Source organism: Danaus plexippus, chromosome 14 (assembly GCF_018135715.1).
Source record: "Danaus plexippus chromosome 14, MEX_DaPlex, whole genome shotgun sequence".
Taxonomy (NCBI): Eukaryota; Metazoa; Arthropoda; class Insecta; order Lepidoptera; family Nymphalidae; genus Danaus; species Danaus plexippus.
In genome coordinates, this window is record NC_083546.1 from 3,681,371 (window position 1) to 3,698,400 (window position 17,030).

General features: G+C 31.7%; 1 protein-coding gene across 1 annotated transcript; it reads left to right on the top strand.

Annotated features, from left to right (window-relative positions):
- Window positions 1–260: 260 nt before the first annotated feature.
- Window positions 261–16,522, top strand: LOC116769792 (uncharacterized). The gene is made up of 5 exons (XM_061522627.1): window positions 261–702; window positions 9,919–10,039; window positions 10,816–10,961; window positions 14,793–14,934; window positions 16,086–16,522. Exons 1-5 carry the CDS (start codon window positions 666–668, stop codon window positions 16,303–16,305), a joined length of 666 nt encoding a protein of 221 aa, XP_061378611.1. The 5' UTR covers window positions 261–665; the 3' UTR covers window positions 16,306–16,522.
- The last annotated feature ends 508 nt before the right edge of the window (window positions 16,523–17,030 follow it).

Genomic DNA, 17,030 nt, shown 5'->3' on the forward strand with positions numbered 1-17,030 from the left:
ATCTACCACCACAAAAATAATAAAAGTGTAGACATCCTAAGTAGACACCAATGTGGATATTTGCTTAAGTATAAAAACTTATTTCATGGAAATAATTTACACGTTATCAAAAGACAACTTAGATTATATAACAACAAAACTTAACAAACTGTAAATTGACCCGTTTTATATCATATTGCAGCAGGTTATTCAAAATATATTTTTAGTCATCTTTGTTTGGTGCTTCGTATCTTAAATTCAATAAATGTAAATATATAAAATAAATTAAGGAAATAGAAATCTCAACTCCACATTATACGTTGATTGTTGTCTTTAATATTCGTAAACTATTAAAAAGTTTACTGAGAATTGATAACAAAGTATTATAATAACAATTTAAGTGATTATATTGCTGAGAAATTTGACACCCAGTACAGAAACACAGAACAAGACACATGCGGTAATTAACTTAATTATTTATCTGGCGTGTAGATTCTGTTAACGGGCAAGTTACTTAGGAATGAGGATCCGTCAGTAAAGCCCGAACCGCGCATACGAATGAGCGCTGCTATGCGACGGAAGAACGAATTTTCCATGGACGGACTTAAAATGTTATTACTTATATAAAGTATTATCAACACGCATTATAAAATTGTTTCTTAATAATTGATAAAATTATCGTGAACATGATGTTTTTTATTTTGCTAGCTGTCTTAATTACTGGTAAGTCATGTATATTTCTTTTCAAACGTAGTTGAATTGCTAAAAAACATAATTATGACATAAATCCTAACTATAGAAATTGGTTTTTATTTTTGAAAAAAACTGAATAAACAAATGGTCGTACATTTGACATAAGCGACAGTTTTTTAATTAATTCTTAGTATTTTCAAACAGCTTTATATACTATAATATGATCATTAAAATAATATTTTCATTGCAGTGTTGTGATATATGTTCCGATCATTCATTGATTTGAAATTTTTGTATTCTTTCACATAGTGTAACATTTTATTGCATTATATCTGAACACTCACTTTATAACTATTTTTAATTAAATAACGCCATGAATTTAATTTATAAGAATAATTTAAAACGTGTTTAAAATTTCTAACAAAACAAATTTTTAATATGAATATTAAGAAATGAGTATTAATTTAATGATAATTTGATTAATGTTTACATAATTGTTTTGTAGTAAGAGAATGTACATTACATTTAAAGAAAAAATTTCAGAAGAATTCCAAAAGTAGGTATAAAACTTTTAACAATTTTGTCTCAAAAACAATTGTTATTTTTAGAAAAAGAAGATTGCTTTTAATTTCCTGTCGTTGTCGTAGTCTAAGGTCATGTGGGAGTTATCACCTTCGTGCCTATTTGCACCCCCTATTGCCTGCCTATCCGCAGTACCACCAATGCAACCTGGGGACTAAACTAAACTAACTGGGAGATAAATAAAAGCTTGTGAAATTAAAATTATTAAATATTCCAAAGAAACATGTAAACATAAATACATTCAAACAAAATATTATACATTTTATTTATAAATAGGTACCAGCCCTGTCTGCGCAGGGGCTCTTTACAAAAAATATAAAATAGCCTATTTCATTTTGAGAATTATTAAACTTATTTTATGATAACTTTCAAATGGTGGGCCCGATTTAAATGATTTAAAAAGTAATTTACAGATACTGATATAGGCTTGAAAATTAAAAATAATTGATTTTGATAAAACTTAATACCATATTTATGTAAATAGCTTTCCAATAAACGCTTTAGTAATGCAAATTTTTAAAAGTTGTAAAAATGGATATAGTAATTAATCCTTAAGGTATAGACATATGCCACCCTGGACTTTTCTGTAGACCTATATAAGATACACAATTCCACCATATATTATTTTGTTATATCTCAAAGACTTTACGCAGCGTTTTCCTTAAAGGCTCTCAGGGCTCATGTTTTCGCGACTTTTTAAACAAATATCGTTAATATACACAAGAAAATACAAAAACTTAACAAATTTTATACTAAAACCTTCCTCAAAAATCACGCTATCGAGTTGTGGTAATTGTTTGATAATCGGTGCAGTAGTTTTTCCGTTTATCGCGAACAATCAGACAGACAGACGCGGCGAGGGACTTTGTTTTATAATATGTATTGATAAAGGACAATAACTATCTTTGTTAAAATGTTGACAATTCAGTGTCATTTGATTTATATTGCTCTGAAAAGATTTATATGAAGTATTTAAAAGGTTAATATTTTTATGGAAACAAATGAATGACACAGCAAAGTTCAGAGAACTATGAGTCTTTTTTAAATTATATATATAGTTAAAAAGCAATCTTTATTCCTTTGTTACTGCAGTAATCTTTTACATTGTCATTTCAAATTAGTCAACTTCATCGGAATAAAGTGACAAGGTTATCTTGTCACAACTTTACTCTACATTGTTTTATTTGACAGCTACAGTTGAACATCATTATATTTCTATGTCATCACATTACAAATGTAAAGAGGAGTTGTATAAAGGTCATATCTAAATGTTATCTTAATGAAAAATTTCTATGCCTAAATCTAAAAGGAATTGTCAGTCTGCCAAAACGGAATCCAGTCAGGTAATTCTTTAACCTTTTTAACTCTGAGAAAAAGGTCGTTCCGTATATTCAATACTAGGTTTGGTGAATAAGGACTATTGCTGAAAGTGAAGTTGAAAAAGGTATAACATAATTAAAATTTCGATCTTCATGAGTACTATTTATTGTGAAGCTTAATAGCTTTACTAAATTTATTGGAAAGGCCGATTGAAGTTTTATTCACTACCTCCAACTGTTTTTATAATTATTTTTCCTTATAGCAATGCTTTAAACGACCTAGACTCGTTTATTTATTTAAAGCCATTGTACATCTCCACGTCTCGTGTATGTCAGCATTTCTGACTTACATAGGTGACATAAATTTTCAGAATAAGAATTAAAATTATTTTTTATCGTCTTTTTAAATACTACAAAAATGTTTAATCTTTCGTAGTGTATACAACAGTGACTAATTATTGTTATTTCTACTTAAAACCTTTACCAACTTCAAATACTTCAAAAAATTTTTTTAATTATTTGATTTAATCTACATATACATATACGAATATATGTATATAGGTATACATACAAAGGTAAACATGAATATTTAAAAAGTACCTAATAATAATTATTTACTATTTGTTAGAGGCAAATATAGACACGAAGGTATAAATCCTAAAAATACCTACAAGTACACGACACAACGCAAAACAATCATATGTCTAAATCTAATAAACATTAACATACAATAAAAATTGTTATGACGGTATATTAAGCTACAAAGGGATTAACTAGTCTGTTGTATAATTATTACTAGTTAGGAGTACCGTTTCATATTTGAAATAATTTTGCATTTTTCAGAACCAGTAAAAGTTTTTCTGTTATCCTATTCATACATACAAAGAAGATCACCGACTTTTTACGGTTGAAATAAACATTCTTTTTTATTTATGAAATCCAGTTTTGAAGTCATACGTGTTATTTTTCACAACAAAATCCCAAAATCGGTAAAATATATATTAAACTTTAAATGTGTTCACATGTAAAGAATAATATAAATAAAGGGACGATAAATATTAATTCCACAACTTTTCCTACATTGTATAAAATGTTTATTTATAAAAAGTAAAAAAAAATTCATTTGTGTAAACAAAAACATGTTACTTTTTATTTTGAAAATGAGATTCTGTTAACAAACTCACTAACATTTTAACGATTGATATGATCTATTAATGTAAATTAAGGATTAAGTATAGTAAAATACCTAAAACAATTTTGTTTATTACACATTTTCATAATGATCTGATGATGATGATGAAGATCAACAATAAGCCAACTGGAAACTAAACAACTATAAATGGTAATATTGTATAATAATTATTAAAGCGTTGATTTCAATGCCTTCATAGTTTTCTGTCTGTTAGAAGGTAATGCCTTGTCACATAAGAGGTAATTAATACGTACATCAAAAATTTTCCCTAATCTTTAGTCTACAGAGAACTCAACATGCCCAATAGAATATCGAGAAGAGGTAATTTAATTATGATTAATTATATTTTCCAATCTCATCAGTTACCTAATATTAATCAGACATCATTACTACAGAAGTCCTTAACAAAACGATTAAATAGATTTCTTCTTAAATATATATACGACAAATATTATATATCAACTGTGAACCAACTAGCAGTTATTCAAAATATAATTATTTTGAATATTAATATAATATTAATATATTTTTCTTGTATGTTCCATATGAATTTGATATGCCATTAAATCAGAATAAATTTAATTCAGTAAAAATCTTATATTTATGCAACATATATGTCGGCTCGCGATTGGAGTATGGGCGAGCTAGGTGGCTCTGGCGAGCTAGGTGGCTCTGAAGTCTCACGGTTGAGAGAATTATCCTCCATTTATAGTACTTATTAAAATAAGTAGATGATTCAGGCGGATCCCTTGACCACAATTATGAGTTGTGACCAGGACGGCTGCCGAACCACCACTGGCTCATCGACGATTAGCCCGGCTTATATAGGAGCCGTCCCCTCCCTTCACAACTCACCTGATTCACTGATTGGTGGATGAAGTCTGAGTCGTTTTACTTCTAAATAAAACTAAAATTATTATTTACAATCAAAAGTTATTTAACGAAACCAACAAATCAATTGAGTAATAATTAGTATTATTTTAATTATTACATATTTATCATTAACGCCGACACGGCCATTCTGCACAAAGGTCGCCCTCGACCTATTAAAAAATCTATTCAACAAAATTTGGAGGTTCCTCTGCTCAACTGCTCAACTTTGCTTCTAAAATCTTGAAACCGGCTGTCCTCAGTAAAATTTATTTAAGTCATATTTTTGGAGGTCCCTGTCCTCAAAAAAATCTATTTAACCCATAATTTTGGAGGCCCCTGTCCTCAACGAAATTTATACAACCCATGAATTAAATTTATACAACCCATGATTTTGGAGGCCCCTGTCCTCAACAAAATCTACACAAAACATTTATTTTGGAGGCCCCTGTCCTCAACAAAATTTATACAAAACATTTATTTTGCAGGCCCCTGTCCTCAACAAAATCTATACAAAACATTTATTTTGGAGGCCCCTGTCCTCAACAAAATCTATACAAAACATTTATTTTGGAGGCCCCTGTCCTCAACAAAATTTATACAAAACATTTATTTTGGAGGCCCCTGTCCTCAACAAAATCTATACAAAACATTTATTTTGGAGGCCCCTGTCCTCAACAAAATCTATACAAAACATTTATTTTGGAGGCCCCTGTCCTCAACAAAATCTATACAAAACATTTATTTTGGAGGCCCCTGTCCTCAACAAAATCTATACAACCCATGATTTTGGAGGACCCTGTCCTCAACAAAATTTAAAAGCGTAAAACTGCAAACTTTTAATCTTTTGGTGAATTGATAGAATTAGTATTTTGTGTGAAACTTTGATCAGCAACTTCTGCGCAACTTCTACTCGAGTTATGCTTTATTCAACAACTGACAAATCTTCCAACGCCGACACGGAATCCTGTAATTATTGCATTTTCATCTGGTATTGGAGCTAACCGCAGTTGTTCGTGAGAAACCCCTTTTTTTCCTCTTCCAACTATCTTAATTTGATATCAATCGTTAGGCAATATTTTTTTTTGATTTCATATGCATCAGGGTATTTAAGATCTAATCCAATCTCACCCTTTTCCAATCTTATAACTTTAACCTTTCCTTTACTTTAGCCTTTCCTTTGATTTATCTTGAGTTCTCCTAACGTTAATTTTCTTCTTAATGTAATCATCGAGTTGACTTCAATTTACTATCCTTTCATCTTCGTTTATTAACGTAAGTAGTTCTACAGGTACTGCGCACTGTCTTCCAGTTAGAGCTTTTATAGGACAAACATTCGTAGTTTTGTGCTTAGTGCAATTAATTGCTAGTTCGAGAGAATTCAAACCTTTCTTCCAATCCTTAGTTCCGTAGTTTCGTATAATCGTTAACCCATTTTTGATTACTGCCATTACACGTTCAATTTGTCCATTATTGCGACTTACGCCAGGAGCTATGTAATGTTGATAAACACAATGAAATTTACAAAATTCAAATTCGACTTTAAAAGCTGTATCTTGATCACTAATTATTTGTCTAGGTGTCCTAAATAACGAAACCACGTATTCCAGTGCACGAAGCATCATGGTTGCTGTCTTATTAGTTGCGTAAGTCAAGCTTACATATTTTGTATAAGCATCGATTATTACGATCACATTCATTTTTATCATGTTTCTTAGCAAGGCGCCCCGTTGCATCTATGCGAATCGTATCAAATGGGATAGGTTTCTTCTCTGTAGGATACATTTGTATATGTTTGGCTCCTGATCATCTTTTGCTCGTTTTGCAAATGGCACAATTATCAATAAATCGCCTTACGGTTGTGGACATTTCAAGAAACCAATAAATTTCACGAATTTTTGACAAGTTTTCTCTTACCCGAAGTGTTCCAGAGCATTATGATAGCAATTAAAAATGCTCCACTGATATTATTTGGGAACTACATGCTTCCATTTTTTGGATCCTGGTTCTTCATTCTGGTATTTACGCTCCAAAACAAGGTCATGAAGACGTTAAGCGGTCATCGTGTCGCCACTTCCAAATTTTTTTAATTAACACGGCAAGATCAGCATCACGTCGCTGTTCGACCTTAAGCCATGGATCTATGTTTTGAATTAAGTTAATACACATAATACGATTTCTGCTGAAAAATCTTGTCGATATTCAATTTTGAAATTGTAATGTTTTAAAAATAACCACCACCTGTGAATTCTTGGTAAAAGTTCATGAGATAAAGATTTTATGGCATTACAGTCAGTGACTATACTAAAATATCTTCCATAAAGGTACTGTCTGAAGTGTTTTACGGCGTGTACTATTGCAAGAGCTTCTAATTCATAAGCGTGGTAATGACTTTCTAGAATCGTTATTCTCATACTCGTATATGCTATTTGATGTTGCTTACCCTCGTTTATTTGGATAAGGATAGCGCCAAGACCTGTACTGCTTGCATCCGTATATAGTTCGTTTAGTCAATCTTCAAAATGGTTAGTATTGGTGCCAAGGTTAGACGCCGAACTACGTCAAGTCTGGTATTTCCACATTCAGCTGTCATTTCGAATTTATCATCCTTCTTGGTCAAATTATAAAGTGGTAATACACGTTCGGAAAATGATGGTATAAAACGTATAAAGTAACCTGCTAATCCACAAAATTGACGTACTTACCTAACACGGGCTGGCACAGGAGACCTCTAGAGCGCTTCGACCCCTCTCGGACCCACAGCACACAGCACCATTTGATATCAGGTCACCGAGACAATTAATTGCTGTTCTAAAGAAGGAACACCTTCCCGCGTTTTTTTTTTTTGAAAATCCAACCTCTGTCAAAGCAGCCAAAACCCCTTCAAGAGCTTGCAAACCCTCTGACATTTTATCAAGACGTCATCCATATAGACCAAAATATTATCCAGTAACAACCGCAGAGCAGTCATGACTGCCCGTTGGAACACTTCCGGAGCGCCAGTTAATCCAAAAGGCATTCCCGTATATTCGTAGAGTCCATCCAGGGCAATGAAAGCTTGATAGAAATAGTGTTTACATTAAGTTCACGGTTACCCGTGCACATCCTATCCTCGCCACTCCCCTTCCTGACGAGAACCACAGGACTTGCGAAATTAGAAGCACTTACACGGATCACACCACTGGCAATTAAATCTACAATAATAGTTTTAACCCTCCTTCGCTCCATTGGTGCCATCCTATAAGGTCGTCTTGAAACCACTCCAAGTGGGTCCCTGAGTTGTTTGTGTCAACCTCCTGTCCCCACTTTGGCTTTTGGTATTCCGGTAGCAAATGTAGCACAGTATTTGGCCAAAAGACCCTTCAACTCCCTAATCTCCGCCTCGCTGGCCAAATCGGTGTCAATATCTGGAAAGGGTATTTCAAAAGTTAACGCTGTATCAATAGTAGAATGTCTTACCACAGCAGCACCCTCCTCCGCAATGAGCACAGTCAGTCCTGTTCCTACAACCAAATCTGCAACAATTAAAACGTCACAAAGAGTTTCATGATCTTCAACAATTGCACAAAGTCTTAACCCGTTGACACGACAATATTGGAACGCTCCCCCTGCCCACCCCTTGAACATCAATAGACATTACTCTCGTTTTCATGGAAAGGAAGAGCCCAGCGACCGTCTTACCAAAAACCGGGAAGCACCGCTGTCGTAGAATGCCACGCAGTTAAAGTTGCCCACGTTTATATTCATTGGAGTCAACATTCCGCTATGTTCCCTCAATAAGTCGACCTTGTTTGAAACTTCACTAACCTTTTCCGAAACATGTAGATTCTACATACTTCCGTATTTTTGCCGCGGTAATTGCACGTGGTTTTGGATCCTTCCGATCTGTCGAAACTAGAACTTGAACTCAACAATGGTTGAGAATCACTCACAATATCGGTTATTTTGTTACAGTTTGTCTGAATATGCCCAGCATTTTCACACTTGACAAAAGACGAAGCCGCAAGTATTCATTATCTACACAGCCAATTACCGCTTCAACAGCATCCTTCTCCTTATTGCTGTTTATTACGCGTTTCCAGATCTGCCACGCCTTTGTTATGGGTTTAACTGGATGCTGGATGCGCTGTGTCCAACCTGAAATTCTTAGTTTTAATATGTCATTAGAGTATCTCGCTTCAGGTTCAAATGTTTGTATTAAAGCTTCCCGCGTGTCCTTCCACACTGATGACTTGACAGGCCATGTATCCCCAATGGTTTTAGCTCAGCCTTCTAACAATCCAGCTATTTTGGTACAAATTTCAGAGTCACTTATATTCCAGTGATTTTTTTGCTTGGTCAACATGGAGCACCAGTCCCTTATAAGCACGTTCCCGTCTGGTTTAAACGATGCGATATAGATGTCACTTAACCTTGGCCTTTGCTGAAATCAAATTGAAAAGTAAACCTGAAAGGAAATCGTCATTTGCTTGCATACTGGCCTGTTGTTGGTTAGATAATGTTTCCACAAAGCTGATCAGTGCCCGAAGGGTATCCGAGTTCTTTGGCACATTTCCTCCTTTTGCGTGAGAGGATGGACCTGCTGGATCCATCCCACTTCTGATGTCGGCTCGCGACTGGAGTATGGGCGAGCTAGGTGGCTCTGAAGTCTCACGGTTGAGAGAATTATCCTCCATTTATAGTACTTATTAAAATAAGTAGATGATTCAGGCGGATCCCTTGACCACAATTATGAGTTGTGAACAGGACGGCTGCCGAACCACCACTGGCTCATCGACGATTAGCCCGGCTTATATAGGAGCCGTCCCCTCCCTTCACAACTCACCTGATTCACTGATTGGTGGATGAAGTCTGAGTCGTTTTACTTCTAAATAAAACTAAAATTATTATTTACAATCAAAAGTTATTTAACGAAACCAACAAATCAATTGAGTAATAATTAGTATTATTTTAATTATTACATATTTATCATTAACGCCGACATATATTTTCCTTTAATGGTTTGACTACGTTACATTTCTTGTACATTTTTGTTCGAATATATACAGCTATGGCTGACATTTAGCAGTACCTAATTACAAAGAAACAATGAGTTCTATTTAAAGTTCAATTTAAAGTGTCTTAAAAGAGGAAATCCAGAATATTATTAAAAGACAAACTACTTCCTGTTCTTAATCATAAAGAAATATAATATCTTTCTAAATTTATAATTCTATTACCCGCTAGAACAATTAACGGGGACCAAAATCGAGTTTCACTTTTGTCGTATATAATTTGGTATAGATGGTGCTCACACAAGCGAAGACAGCTGTGACCTTCAGGAGCTGAAGTTTTGTGTCGACGCAACACCTCGAACGCAAATCGGGCTACCCAAGAACAAGGACGAGCTTGATAACCATTGCTTGTAAGAACTAATACATATAAAATGAAGAGAAAATACAGTTAGTCGATTTTTTAACCGAGGTTTTCCAAAAATTAAGATGTCTTTTTTAAAAAGTCGCATCTAATAAAGTTTTATAAAACACAACGGACCATTAAACACTCACAAGTGCTCGTAAAGTATGTAAGTTTCAAGACACAGGACTTGTTGGCGTTTTTTTTTTCGTAAAGTTAATCTTATTAATGATTATAATTTTATATAAAGATAATTAAAGTCTTAGTTCTTAGTTTTATGTGAGAGAAGACGACTATAGAAAAGTTACTTATATAACAATATATTAAAAAGTAATTATTACTTTTTTGTATTCTATTTACTAATTCACAGTTTCAGCCGTCTTCAGGACGACCACTCATGCGAAGTTGGAAGTGACATTCGCTAATTACTAAGATGAAATAGAAAATTGTTTCAGCAAATTAACTATCGAATATTAGCAAAGCTTAATTAAATTTCATAGAAGTGGTCGTCAGTGGTTAGGAATCAAACGATGACATGTTTAAACGTTAAGAGTATTTAATACTTATTATAATAATAACAAAGAAGTTGTTAGTAAAATTAAAAATACATACTTTTTAGTGCACTAACGTGAGCGTTAAAATATTGTGTGAAATGGCTAAGTTACTACAGATGCGAGATTTCTTATAATAAAATAAATATGATATGTATGTTACTAAAAAGTCGTTAATTTGATTAAGAGAAACTATTACGGATTAATTGTAATAAAAAGTAAAATTGTCGTACAGAGCTTATCATACGGGCATGAAATGTATGGATACATGGATTAAACGTTGTCTGCCAACGGATGGACAAAAGATAATTCAGCAGCAAATCGGAGGAGCACGAGCGCTTATGCGTTATTTGTGTAGCAATGACACAGCTCTACGTAGAGGTAAGAGAATATTTGATTTTTTTTTACTGAACAAAATTACATCCAAAATAATATTATCAAAGAATATGTACTTAATCTAAACAGTTGTACTAAAATGATAAAAAAAACAATGTATCATCTCATTCAAAAATAAAAATAAAGCAAATAAATCAAAATTGCTGACTGTTATTCAATTGATTTCAGTTTATAAAATTTAATTTTTTTAACAAATTGAAAATTTCTGTAGAGTTGTAAATGTAAATGAAAATAAGTAATATGCATATAAAACCGCTTTTATGTAGACCCCGAACAAAATGATTACAAAAATAAAGTTACATTCAAAATAGCGTTCCACATATTTGTGATACTCAAATTCAATAAACAAATTTTATATTCACAGTATATGTCTCAAAACTTAAACTTATTTTATTCTTGATTAATTAGATTCTAATATCTTGTATCTTAAGAGACATTGCATTGCATTTTTTTTTAAATTAATTTGTTTAGACTCTATTAAGATTGGTGGTTGAATATCCTTCCTAGCATAAAATCTTATTCTACCTCAAAAGATTGAACAACAAGATGGAGTATAATAAGGTTATGAATACAAAAATGTTATCAAAATAAAGTTTAGTAGTCGTCTGTGTTTATGAAATAAATAGGTTGGCTTTCAACATGGCGCGCGTTCAATAATAACAGAGTTTAATTTAAACTTTAGGCAATAGTCATGTTAATATCATTTAGATGTGTGAGTATTCTGGTAGCGGGTTTTATGTAAGAAACGATTTTCTGTACAATGTTACTAATAACTTTGTTGCAAGAAACGCAAAAGCTGATAGAATAAGTTTGTACGTATATTTACACATAAGTAAAGCAAAAAACACTACCTACAAATAACAGCATAATAATTTCAATGAAAAAAATCTAGACAGCATCTTTAAGGGCCCATAACATATTCTAATTTTTTCTTGTATTTGAGTTTGAAAGGCTACAAATTATCAACCAAATGACTAAGATTTTTGGTTACTTCAACATGTCCGTTTTAGTTACAATAGGTATAGCTATTTTCTTAGGTAGTAAATTAATGGGTAGTTTAATAGGTAGTATCTAATAGGTTGTATTTTCTTTCGGATAATAGACCATTATTTTTTTACTCTTGACTTACATTTATGTTCAAGGCTAAATCACGATAACTTGACCGTGAAATATACCAATGAAATCTTTATTAATATTCCTCATTGTTGGGGTCATGAAGGTTTTAATTCATTTTTACGAATAGTTATATATCATCTCCATTTCGTGCCAAAAGTAAATATATCGAATATCTAAAGTGTAAATGCAATATATAAAAGATATGCTAAAATGTAATCATGTACTTAACATTTAGAGAACTCAAATATTTATAAGGTTCTTTGTCTGATTAAAAAAAAAACATTTAAATCATGTGCATACAGAAGTTTTATACTTGGAATATCAATATTTTTCAATAAAGAATCCATGCCATGATATCAAACGTTTTCCAAAGCATCTATTCATTTGTATGCAATATTGAATTTCACAGAGCTTTAATTTTAATTGTATTTATATAATAAGGAGGAAAAGTAATGAGTCTTTGCAAAGAAAGGGTATTGCAATTGAGGAGTGTCAAATGCATGATCACACCAATCATCATTACGTTTTACGATTACGAGTTTGGGTAATAAATCTCTTATGCAACTTATTATATCTAATAGGGACTGGCTGGTATTACTTACTCTTGTAGGCTTACAAACAACTTTATGTAAACAGTACTGTCAGAGGAGACGAGTTTCAGAGATTTGGGTGTTCTTTTTGCATTAGGTGGTATCTATATCACCAGTTATAAAAACAGACACATAATTACAACAAAAATTCATCATATAAATCTGTGCAGGTATTATAGTTGAGTTTGTCTCAATTGTTTTAGGACTTTTCATTTCAGCAACTATCTACAAGCATCCTTATTTTGATGGAAGGATCGTTAGTTCTTTAAGTTATAATCCGTTTAACACTTTGAATGTAGACATTTACTTCAACTCTTTTTATTCGTTCTGGACTTCATAGTCCAGGTTTATTAAAAGAAAAAAAAATCCGTTTTATTACATGAAACTAGTATTATTCGGATTTACTACGCGGATCCGTACGCGTATCCGCGTAGTAAATCCGAATAATACTAGTTTCATTTAAATGAATACTCGCGAAAATCTTAGATCTCATTATCCGTTTTATTACAATTGTAATATACACTCCTTTCGATTACGCTCAGGAACTGTATTTGGGAGTATATTATTCTAATAGCGCTTTGACTAGCACTTCGTAGGCCATAACCTGATGAGTCGATTACAAGAAAACACCTTGATACTTTAAAAATGATTTTATATTTTCAAGTACTACCGTCTCGATCGGTATCTAACAGCGAGTGACCGATAGAGTTCCATTTAAAAATCATACCATACTCAAAAACAAAATAAAATAATACCCTACGTAAAGAAAACTATCACTTTACAAAAATATATCGGTAAAACATTTCCTTTAAATCGATATAAGTTAAATAGTCATAATTTAATACATTTAGAAGTTATAATTAATTTTAACGTCATTTAACAAGCAAAATATGATATTCCATATCAAGGATTAATATGTCGGTAACACAATATAATAAATAAGATTCGAAGAATATTTAAGCCACAGCTTAGTTATGGTAGCGATATACATATGTTTTAAGGCAAAAGACAGTTTAAAGAAACTGAATTTATATACCGAAAAAAAAAGCAAAATCTAAAAACACAATAAACATTCAAATTACCTTTAATTATTTTGGAAACATTAACAAACAAAGCATTGAAATGTAATAGTGTAAAGAAATGTATTGTAAATCTAATATTTATAGAGAAAACGGGATATAGACATATTTGGATTGTGATTCATAAATTTTTCAACACAATAACGAGATCAAAAATTTTAAGTCTTGGTAGTAAAAGTATGACTATTTTTGTATTTGTAAGGGAAGTTGGTTGTTATCTTAAAAACAAAAATTTTACAATCTTTAACCCACACCTACATCCTAAAACAACATCAATTTAAGATCAGCATACTCATAGAAAAAAAATAACAAATCGTCTTATCCAAAGTTATTTTGCTACATACAGATTCCTAAATTAACGCTATCAAACGTGCAAGGCTAACAGCTGCTATTACAAGAAAAAAAAAAAAGATCGCAACACAAGTAAAATTATTAATTTTATTGAAATTATATTTGTTGATTTGTAAAATAAATATTAATTTCACTACTTTCACTTAATTCATTTAATAAATATTTTTAAACAGTTATAACAAATTACTACAGATCTTTATTAAGCAATGCGTAGGCTTTCAATGAAGTTTCATTTATTTTATCTATACAGATAAAGATAGTAGTAGGTAATCTGAAAAATATTTACGTAATAATTACGTAGCACGTTCTTCATGTGCCATTCATGGTACTTTTTTTATATACTTTCACATTTTAATTTCAAGAACTCCGAAAATCTGAATATAATCTTTTCGTTTGACATATCATCCAGAATTTACTCGCAACTACTTATACTTTTTGCCTTAATCCTTTGATATATCTGCCAGACACGGTTTTTTGTTACTGAGTAAAATTATGAAAGTAATGTTAATCTATAATATTACTTTCCAAAAGACTCCATAAATACACTGGCTATGGTCCAATTGGCTAGATGTGATTCTGTAATGACTGTCATTTTTCAAGATACCTAATGATAAAATATTGTATAAATAAAAAAAATTCTTTCATCATAAATTATTTTAACTTTGATGGGTTTTTGATAGATTTTTTGAAGGAGCCGTCGTGTTGGTTGCTGGTGTCAACAGACTGGTCACGATGTGTAGACGAGCTGCAACTAGCTGCAAGAGAGATTTCCGAGCGCTCTAACCACATTGTCTACTTCAACAAGAATGCTGAGTTGTGTTGGTAATAAAAAAGAATAATTTTTGATTAGGACTGTCATCAATTTGAGCACGCTACGTCAAGCAATTGTATTTTAGATAGAGATATATCTAAGCGCTCCTATTATCCGCTTCTACAGGTGTATTGCTTCGATTCATTAATTGCCTATATACTTAATATTTTAGGGGAGGCTTTCCAAGTCTCCTTATTATCTTAAATTAAAGAAAATTAATCATGTTTAATCTGTTTAATCTCATGTTTAATCTGTCTTTTGCGACAATTATAGAGATAAAAAGTTTACTAGTGGCATTCTTGATATTATTTGGTCATTTCATCCGTATCGGTTTTTAGGAAATTTGGAAAAATATTTTTTTTATAATGTTTTTTAAATAATTTGTAAAAGTAAGCTGGCGCCTTACTTATCTTATGATTATAGACATATTATGTATAGAGATATAAAATAATTTGTGATATTATTTAATATGAGAAGTGAAAATATGAAGTTTTTGTTTTATACGCCTATGGATAATATTAATTGAGCGATTACAAATTTTGTTGTAGTGAGCATTTTACATGGTTTTGAAAACCTAATTTCTCGATAGACGAACTGTTAAAGAACATTGATTTTCTAAAACTGTTATGTGCATATCTTTTTTTACCCCACTTCAAATTAGTTACAGCAAAAGAAGTTTATCGACCTCTGTGATTCTGTATATGTGCTTATTTTTTTACTTCAATAATTGAAATTGATTGATTCATTAAGAATCTCAAAAGATGAAATTAAATGGTGTGTGAAAAAAGCAAAGGTAATAAAAAATTATTAAGTTTGTAATATTAATTACAAAAATCTATATATAAAGTATTTAGAACGTTTTATCTATAAAATCATTCCAGGTACCAAAACATAGGTACATATTTAAAATTATTTTATATTTCTTTATGCCCTTTGGTGATTGTAATAAACAGTACAAACGTATATCTCAAGTTTTGAATAAAGATACAGAAAATTTATTAGGGAAGATCAATCCCTAAAAGGCAGATAAAACTATATTTATTTTATTTTTTTACAACCTTCAAATATGTCAAATCACTACAATAAGTACCTTTAAATTATATAACATGGTCACTAAGTGCAAGTTCTTAAAGATTAAAATGGGTACTCTTTGTTGCATCAGTGCCCGCGACGCGTTCTTATCATGCGTTAGTCGTGCTGGACGCGCGTGTTCGGCCTCGGCAGGGGCGTTGTTGCGGCGAATGGCGTGGGTCCTGGCACAGGACGTGGCAGCGTGCAGTCAACAATCCCGTGCGTATTGCTCCGCACCTGTGCCGCTCCAGCGCTGCTTACCTCTACTCACAGCTCTGACTGGCATACTACTTTATCCTTTAGTGCTTTAGTCACAGATCTTTAATTATAATTGTAATAGTAAATTTTTGTGTATAATATTTATGTGAAATGTAAATACATTTTATTTCAAACCCCAGACAAATAAACATTTATAATTAAAACGGGTTAAGTACAGCGTTGTTATTATTTGATAACAATTTATTTTTCAGATGTACTGATGAACTTCGTATGTTGTACTTACTGAAAATTTATAAGTTAATTTGACAAAATATGCTTCCATGTTTATACCTTTTTAAGTTTTTTAATTTTCATAAATATATGTATATTTCATAACACATTTTTTTATTTAAATGAAACAGGTAAAAGTGTCATAAAAAGGCAAATATGTAAATAACTTTCTTTAAACAATTTATATAATGATATGACGTTTTCATTTTCATGCTTCTATAATAACCTTCTACTCTGGTATAATACTAATAGTATTTTATTGTTTTATACCAGATGTTACTTTTGCAGTGAAAAAATCATAAAAATAACTATCACGCAATCTACAAGTGATGCAATTAGAGAAAAGTACAATGCATAAAAATTTACAGCGTAAAAAGTTCTTTTCTATTTTATAAACAATGCTCTCCTAAATCAATTTCCCTCGAACCATTTTATTGAAGTTTGTGAATGTATTCAAACAGACACAGAAATGCTTTTCTTTCAAATGTATTTCAATATTATGCAAAAAAATCAATAGTTGGAAAAAGTTCTTAATAATGCATTTGGT